The sequence below is a fragment of the Solanum pennellii genome, chromosome 4 (genome assembly GCF_001406875.1).
Source record: "Solanum pennellii chromosome 4, SPENNV200".
Classification (NCBI taxonomy): domain Eukaryota; kingdom Viridiplantae; phylum Streptophyta; class Magnoliopsida; order Solanales; family Solanaceae; genus Solanum; species Solanum pennellii.
This window is the reverse complement of record NC_028640.1, coordinates 24,421,793-24,431,042: the sequence shown is the minus strand read 5'-3', so window position 1 is coordinate 24,431,042 and position 9,250 is coordinate 24,421,793. Positions and strand designations below refer to the sequence as shown.

General features: G+C 36.8%; 1 protein-coding gene across 1 annotated transcript; it reads right to left on the bottom strand.

The window, feature by feature from the left end:
- Positions 1 to 227: 227 nt before the first annotated feature.
- On the bottom strand, positions 228 to 8,334 carry LOC107018222 (probable alpha,alpha-trehalose-phosphate synthase [UDP-forming] 9). The gene is made up of 4 exons (XM_015218645.2): positions 8,091 to 8,334; positions 1,270 to 3,360; positions 822 to 1,089; positions 228 to 735 (listed from the first exon to the last, which is right to left on the bottom strand). The coding sequence occupies exons 2-4, from the start codon at positions 3,249 to 3,251 to the stop codon at positions 412 to 414; spliced, it is 2,574 nt and encodes an 857-aa protein (XP_015074131.1). The 5' UTR covers positions 3,252 to 3,360; positions 8,091 to 8,334; the 3' UTR covers positions 228 to 411.
- Between the last annotated feature and the right edge of the window lie 916 nt (positions 8,335 to 9,250).

The following is a 9,250-nucleotide window of genomic DNA, read 5'->3' as shown; positions in this document are numbered from 1 at the left end:
GAGTTTTACATATGTTTGGCCTAAGGGCTGGGGTTAACTTGGGACGTCTGGAATGTATGAAAACCACTACAGGCGCCATATGCAGAGAGGAATCAAACCCATCCCAATTGAACTAAGGTAAGCTTCCCTGTACCATAGTCACTTAATAAGGTACCTCATCTCGGTACAAACGTGCACATTTCACAATGATATGAAGAACTCACTTGATGCGTCTTCGCGGAGCTTCCTAAGAGAAAATAAACCAAGTTCTCATATTAAAGAGTCATATATATGTACAAGTTAAGTTATCAGTGCCTGTTAATAATTCAGGCCAGGCACAATCACTACTGTGAAACTATATTTTAAAAAGAACTCTAGCCCTAATGATACTTTCTAATTTCTATATCAAAGTTGTCTGCATCCTTGACCGACTCAAATAACAGAACCAAAGGCAAGCTGGAATTGAGCAGTATCTATTGGCTTTGGATTAGAAGCACTAGCAAGACCTCCAAGAAGTTTAAGAACATCAGCAGTATCATCAAGGTAATACTTGGCTTTGCTTGGCTTCTGCCCGACGGTGCAGGCAAAGATGTCAGGGGCAGCAGTGACCGACGAACTGGAAATAGTGCTTAATATGCTCTCAAACATGTCTTCATCCGACCTGTCATCTCCAATGCACATCACAAAATCAGGCGGTTTCCCCCCATCAACCATCATAGAGAGAACTTTCGCTGCAACTAATCCTTTGGTAACACCCTGCAAGTCAAGTAAAGAATTCAAAACTTCTGAACAGCATTATGCAACATGATTGAGCTGGCATTAGTTAGAAGAGGAAGGGTTACTTGAGGCTTGACTTCAACAATATGTTGACCCCTCTTAACAACTGCAGGTTCATTTGCAAGTACACTTTCCAAATGATCCAACAATTCCTTTGCCTGACAGGAGCCGAAGTCAGGGTCTGCATCATAATGGTGCCACACAAATGCACTCTCTTTAGATTCTATATATGATCCATCAGTTGCTTCTGTGTAAAGTTGCATCACAGGTTCCGCAATTTCTTTCCATTCAAGATCAGAATCTAAATGATCCCATTCAGAAGTTTTACAATCCCTGCAATGAGAGAAAACAATAGAGACCATGTTGTAGATGAATGTGTAAAAAAATAAAAATAAAACAAAACCTGAACACAAGTTCTAAATGAGAAACTACAGTCCAACAGCAACACAAGGAGGACTATCTGACGACAAGTATAAATGTAACCCTAAGAATACTAGATGATTAGGTCTTTACCTAATGAAGTACCCATGTTCAGCAGCTATTCCAAGCCTTTCGCATGGTGCAAGCCACTCGCATAATGAAGTCCTTCCTCTGCCACTTACTATATACACGGTGTTTTTAGGGTCATTACTTAGAGCTTTCAAAAGAGAAATAACTTCGGTACTTGGAGCTTTAACCATACATGACTGAGGTACAACAGTACCGTCATAGTCCAAAAATATAGCCCTTCTCTGAGTCCTCCTGTATGAGGAAACAATGTGATCTAAGGACAACTTTCTAAAGCTTGGTGAAAGTGCAATAACTCTAAAACCTAGGCCCAGGCCAATGCCCCAGCAACGCTTACTATAATGATCTTGGCATGCTCTCTCCAAATCTTGCATGAAACTACGAGCCCAATAAGCTACATCGTGAGAGCTCACATAGCGGTGGTGCTTCTCATGACGTAGTTCTTTCTCAGAATTCGTCATTGTAATGGCAACATTTAAAGCCTCAGCCACAGCTTCAATATCCCATGGATTTACCCTAATTGCCCCACTCAACGATGGTGAGCAACCAATAAATTCAGACACAACAAGCATGCTAGTTCTAGGAGAATCAGCTTTGATACCCATAGCTTCGTCCATACCAGGAGAGCCTTGCCTACAGACAATATACTTGTAAGGCACTAAGTTCATCCCATCCCTCACTGCATTTACTATGCAACATTCAGCAACAGCATAGTATGCGGTCTTCTCATATCGAGCAACAGGACGATCAATCAAAATTACAGGCTCATAATTAGAAGTACCATAAATTTCATTGATTCTCTCGGCAGTTGAATATGTCTCCCTCTTTGCTTCCTGAACATCCTTTCCAGAGCTACGAGCAGGATTTACTATTTGGACAAGAACAAGTTTACCCTGCAAATCCTCTTGCTGCTGTAGTAGGTGTTCAAAAGCTAGTAATTTCAAACTAATACCTTTAAAGATATCCATATCATCCACACCAAGAATGACTTTCTTCCCTTTGAACTGCTCTTGAACTTCTTTAGCTTTAGCAAATGTAGAAGAACGATTCAACACAGACTCAAGCCGACCCATATGTATGCCTACTGGAAGAATTTTAATGTAAACTGTACGACCAAAATAATCAAGTCCGATGTGACCTCGCTTAGATTCATAATCTAGACCTAGCATTCTACTACAGCATGACAGAAAATGACGTGCATAATCAAAAGTATGAAAACCAATCAGGTCGCAGTTTAATAATCCTTTTAGAATTTCATCCCTAACTGGGAGAGTCCGGTAAATTTCTGATGATGGGAATGGGCTATGAAGAAAGAACCCAAGCTTCACTCGATGGTACCTCTTTCTTAAGAATGTGGGAAGAACCATGAGGTGGTAATCTTGAACCCAGATATAATCATCCTCGGGATTAACCACTTCCATAACCTTATCAGCAAATATCTTGTTTGCTGAGACATAAGCTTGCCACAGCTGACGGTCAAAACGATCTGCATGGTCTGGGCACATTGGGAGCATGTAGTGAAAAAGAGGCCACAGTTGTTGCTTACAGAAACCATGATAAAACTTTTCCTGGATTTCACAAGGTAGAAAGGTAGGCACACACTTGTACTCCTCAAGTAATCGCTGTGTAACTTCCTCCTGTTCACTGGGCTCTACATCTACCTTGAGAGAACCCACATAGATAACCTCAGTTTCAGGTGAAAACCCATCCTTCAGTTGTAATAAAAGCGAATCCTCGTCCAAACTAAACCACCACTTTTCAGCTGTTGTATCCCTTTGAGCATGCAAAGGCAGCATGTTTGCAACAATAATCTTTCGCTCATGACAAGCAGATGACATACTATCTGAATCGCCATCATTGCTGCGACAGCCATCAGAAATTATCCCGGGAACAGTCATCATACGCGGAAGTGCTCTAGGAGTCTGATGTATATCCAGTATGTCCTCAGATGCCAAGTCGAAAAAGTTTGCACTAGATCTTGATGCCATGTCTCTGAAGTAGAACTTAGCTTACGTTATATCATACAAGTTCTGCTGAGATATGTGAAACCAAAGGAAAGTGTGCCCCAGTAATTGCTGAATCAAATTTTCCTGCAGTCTATATAACCACAAAAAAAAGAGACTTTTAAGTCCAGATGATTCCAGCGGATGATGTCAAACATGCCAAAAACAAAAGGCTAATAGAATTGTTGAGCAAGAATAATCTCAAAATAATTACTACACGTTTGTGAAAACATTGTCAAAGAGGAGAAACCCGATTCCTAACTACCCTATCCCAAGGATTCATCCCAATTAGACAATTTGAGATGAAGTGAAATATAATCTTCAGTACTCAACGGTTCTAATGCCTTTATATTGAATATTCCAAGTTGACAAATACAACATACAGAAGATACAAATACAATCCCATTTTAACAGGTAACAGTGATGGGTTAAGCATAGATACATACAGATTGAACAAAAATTTTCGAATGTGATGGCATTGAAAGTTCACGACAAGCACATGGCTTTTTACAAACAATTGCCACCATGTAGCAATCATGGTAGTTCTTGAGCTGAAAAGACTTGAGTTCTGGAAGGAATAAACAATTTCAATTTTATTATTTCCTGTGTCGGATACACTGGATAGAAGGCTGCGAAGGGGTTCAGGAAAGATAAACAATAAGGAAGCCACTTGAAAACCAGACGACAGGCAAGTTCAGGTGCATTATTTATTGCCTTTAACTTTTCAGATTAAAAGAAATGATAAACATTCCAAAGCTGCTTCAAAACAACAAGGACAACTTCTCCTCTCCCTTTTTTTATTTATTTGTTAAGGGGAAATGGAGAGGGGACTACAAGGTTGGGTATCATACCCTCACCAACAAGTTGGGATTTTCATAGCAAACCAACTGAGCTACTAAGTCTCACCGACAACTTCTCTTGCATCTCCTTAGTATATAATTCAAAGTAGAAACCTCAACTTAAACCCAAGGGAGTCATGCAGCAGTCAATGAAAAGGGATGAATATTATAGCAGGGTTAGGGCTCAAATGCTGTCCGAGGCAATATAGAAAACTTTTTCAACTGCCCAAACTTTGGTGGATAGAGTTAACCAGTATATATGTTGGTGTGCCGTAGCAGGTATTGTGAAACGGTCGAGGTGAGTGAACTGTTTCGGATACCACCATTATAAAAAAAATTGTTTTCCAAACCAACAACATCCCTCTACTTTCCAAAATACAAAAGATCTCCCAAAATCCAATTGATAAGGACTATAAAGAGAGAGATTTCACATTAGTGACGAACAATAAAAACATCATCTAATAACACCTATCAAAAAAAGAAAGCAAATAAAAGATGGACCAACACCAACTGTTATTACGTAATGGACCTTTCTATTCCAATACTATATCCGAAAATTATCAATTGACTATTGGAACTGTTTGAATCAAATAGATACCATATGACCAACCCGCAAGGACTTCATTTTGGAAGACACTACTAATTGCATAATACACCACCAATAGTATCTACGCCTTTTTACTCTCTGAGCTCCCAAATGATACTTGGGATTTCCCCCAAATAGCATAAGAGTCCATACTTTGGATTAATAAGATAGGTATATAGTCGAAGGATTTCACATCACAGAACAATCGGTTAACATCAGATTAGTCTTGATTATTTATGGACTTTCTCTCTCAGCTCCCAAATTGTTCTCATGAGTTCTCTTCAACCCAATTTCAGGTACGAAACAAGCTATATGGTCAAACTACAAAGCTTTCACTTCGAAGAAGACTACTAGAGTCCAGACCAATAGGCAATAATATACCACTCTGCATACTTTTATGTTAGTTCCCTAAGTGTTGACATTGTTTTGTCTAATTAGCGCATTTACCCAAACGGGTGGAAGCAGATACTATACAAAATGGGAAAAAAAAACCATCCTGAGATGGTTCTCTCTTATCAGATAGAAATGTGTCACATTGACTGCCAAATATGGTGTAGCGATTATATCAAGTTTAGTAGATACGGATTAAAGTTATACTGCCTTTGTTATTATCTAAATAACGATAAAACAGCCAGTAGGTACAACACGCTGAACTTGAGAATAAGTTGGCACTGGTTTTGCACGGAGATGGTAGTGTAAGTCTGTCTCTCTTTTCTCTTTCTTTTCTTGGCAAAGGTAGTTCAAAACAGACTTTTGGCTTACTAAAACTAGGCTAGAGGAGGAGAGTGACCAAACCAGAAAATTTCTCCAAGGGAAGGGAGCATTGGCAAAGTGAACCATATAATTAGGGTTGAAAGCAATTGCTAATATGTACGACAGGCAACAACTACCTAATGAACCTGAACAATAGTGCTGCAATTTAAAACCTAGAATGGACACCATAAGTACACAAAAATGTTATGGCCTAGAGCAAAGTGTAGCCAGGACAGCAACCATGGATGGACCATATGAACCCCGATACACCAAACAAAGAATATATTTTCTACATCCCCACACCCAGATCTTTCCATTTTAGAAGTTCAAATAGCACGCTGGTTCACGCTAGGCTCACCTCGCCTTTTTCTCATGCATCAACTGCACTTTTTGCAGCATTAATTGCAACCAAAGAAAATCACTCGACGAGAAAATACAGATAGTAGTGTCTAATTCCATAAAACAAGATTCTTTTGTGTGTGATCACCATAGGTGTTTTAAACCTCAACTGGATATTACTTGGAATATGTATATTAGGTTCTGCTGGATCTTAGCTAAAATGGAATTAAATGTCTGATCACTTTTCCTGGACTATCCAATTTGACATTTGTCACATTATGAATAGTATTAATTTTACTTTTAAGGTGTTGAATTCTATCATAGTTTGATAAATTATTCAGTTTTGTCGGATCGATGAGCACAGACTACTAATATTAGGTTTATCGGGTCGACACACACTTCTAAAACTTAGGTGCGTCCGGTCGAAGCATACAAACTCCTTAAATTAGGTTTGTCTGGTCAAAGCATACAAACTACCTAAATTAGGTTTGTCTGGACGAAGCATACAAACTACTAAAAACTTTAGCGGCTACCAACGGATCAATCTGCTTTGACATGATTGTTGTTTCGAATTTATACGTCTACCTCAAAACTTTTGAAGGTTCCCAAATTGGTGAAATCCTTTTCATCAACTCATTAATGAATTCCTTAACATGCATTATAGAGCATAAATCTTTGCATCGTAACCTGTGGAACTTCTATTAGACAATAACACTTTTTTCTCCTATAAGGGTATGCAGGTTTACGTGCATGGGCGTGCATGATTCAAACTCTTGTGCATGATTCAAACTCTCGAAGTATAATGACATAAAATACTCCATTGATTATTCTCTAGGTACTTCCATGTTCCCATTTTCTCTTAACCAAAATTTTATTTTGAGAAAGAAATCTCTTATCCTAATTTTTCCAATGCCTAACAAACAGATGGGTGACATACTTCTACATAATTATTTTCATGAAGGTACAAATAAATGTGTCTATGTTATGTCAGACATGCTCCTTTAGTGCTTGTAGGCCATGGATTCTAATTAAGGAAATATCCTCTTTGCATAAATGCAATGGGAGCTATCTACAACACATGCCCACTCTCCTCCTACACTACACCAGCATGGTAGCACTTTATGTATGGCATGAACTTTAAGGGGTCCTTTGATGGAAGGTATTAGAGAAAATAGTGCATTTATCAGTTTTGATATTACTCATCCATTGTTCGGTACAATTTTTCAACCAATGTACAACTGATGCTTGTGACACACCCTTTTTGGTAGTATCCTGTGTAATGTGTATAAGTTATAACTAATACGTAGCAAACCATGGTATTAGCAATAAAAGGATTTTTAGTACAGGCACAGGCATAGTTAAAGACACATGCCCTGGAAGTGTACAAAGCTAAAGAATCGGAGGGTATTTTTTAAACAAATGATGTTTTTTAGAAATAATCTATGTACGATGTTCATTTTTAATACACCAAACTATGCCGTGGATAAAAATAATGTCAGCATTACTAATCCAGATTCCATCCTTTACATCACTATCTTATAAACCCTCACCAAGCGATCCCTACTTCAATAGTTTTCATTTAAATCATATTGACATTTATTTACTTTCACGACTCATTACACATTTTTCCATTAGCATACACTTGAGAGCCGTTTGACGTGAGGCATAAGGTATAATAATTCCAAGATATAATAAAGGATTAGTTAATCCCATGATAACCTATTCCCCGCCAATCGACCCCTTAGTGGTACAATTCAATGTCATGATGTATGAAAAAATAGAGGGAGAAGGCATGTAAAAAAAAATTTCACAAATCTAACCTAATTAAGAAAATACCCAAGGACATATCTCAAGGTTCTGTAAAATAACCATTTAATGCTGAGAGTTTCATATCCAGGCAAAACATTTTAGCTCCTCTTAGAGTTCAGAGTAAGAGAAGCAAAGAATGAACACATTAAGCTAACAAAAAAATTCTCACCTTAAATTCAAATTAGGTCAAATTAAAACTCTTCAAAAGGACTCAACAATTTCTCGAGAGAATCAATATAAATCAGCTCACTAAAATTATCACTTCCAGTGAACGCTCTTCAATCTACACACAGCTAGAAATCAATCATCTGGCTTATCGTAAAACTCACCAAAAAAATTTTAAAAATATATTTAAAAAAAAAAAGAAGCTGAACTCAATTTCAATTTCCCTTTAATTCTCTGCAACAATTTTCCCATCAAATAATCAGTTAAAAACATTAATTCAACAGAAAAAAAAAAGAAAAGGAAAAGCAGATCAAAGGAGAGGAAGGTCCTTACATATAAAACATGCAATTCCGATGACCGGAAAACTAATGCTGACGTCACAAACCGATGAATTCCGAAGAGGTCAAGGTTATCAGATACATAAAATCTACAGCTAAAACCAAAAAACACCGAACCGACGAGTTTTATTCGAACTTTCAACAGAAGAAACAGTAAGAGAGAGAGAGAGATCAGAGGAGTAGTAGTATTTTTTCTGGAGAGAGGAAAATGGATAGTGATAAAGCCAAATGAGGATATATGAGTATTTGACAATGATATATGTATATATATATATATATATATATATATATAATAAATAGTATAAGTGTTGTTGCACAAAGTACCACGTGTTCATGTTTACGTGTAAGAGGAGAAAAGATTGTTTCTACTCTCTACTACTAAGGAAGTTTTACCTTAGTTACAAACTAACCATGGTTCCACATAAAATTTCTTAATTTTCTTTTCTTCCAACCCTCTCCACAAATTGCCATCTTACTACCGTATTATTACTACTATAACCTTACCAACTTATATTATTTTGTTTCTTTTTTGTTATTTTATTTTGTTTCTTTTTTGTTTGGGTTTTGAAGTAGACCTAGGTTGGGTGGAGCTAGCCAGGGTCCAGGGGATCCAAATCTTTTTTAACGGAGAATTATATTATTTGTATGAGGAAAATATATAAGTATAAAATTATAAAAAAAATTGTGGATAAATGACAGAAATTACATATTTTTAAAGTAAAATTATCATTTGTCCGTTATAAGTTTATAATTACAAAAATCCCTCAAATGATACAATAATATAAGTGCTGATACATTAATCTGATACGTGAGATACATTAATCATTAAGTAAGATACATTACATTTTATACATGATACACTAATCTGATGTACATTTTATACATGATATATTAATCTATGCGCGAGATACATTAATCTAATGCGCCAGATACATTATTTGATGTGCGAGATACATTAATTTGGTATGCTGATACATTAATAAAATGAGGCTTTTTTGGGATTTGTAAAACTGATAGGGGATAATGGTAATAAGAGAACTTACAGGTGAGATTATTATTTTTTATCCTTTCTTTTGGGTAATAGGATTTTTGTTTAGTTAAGGTGTGTTTTTGATATTTCGTTGTCTAAGTGATACTTGTGTGTTATCCGTATTA

Excerpts from the sequence above, each read along its gene's own strand:
- LOC107018222 (XM_015218645.2), bottom strand. The coding sequence starts at position 3,251 with ATGGCATCAAGATCTAGTGCAAACTTTTTCGACTTGGCATCTGAGGAC. Across the intron at positions 1,090-1,269 it reads GAACATGGGTACTTCATTAG|GGATTGTAAAACTTCTGAAT; the intron begins GTAAAGACCTAA and ends CTCTCATTGCAG. Across the intron at positions 736-821 it reads TTGTTGAAGTCAAGCCTCAA|GGTGTTACCAAAGGATTAGT; the intron begins GTAACCCTTCCT and ends CTTGACTTGCAG.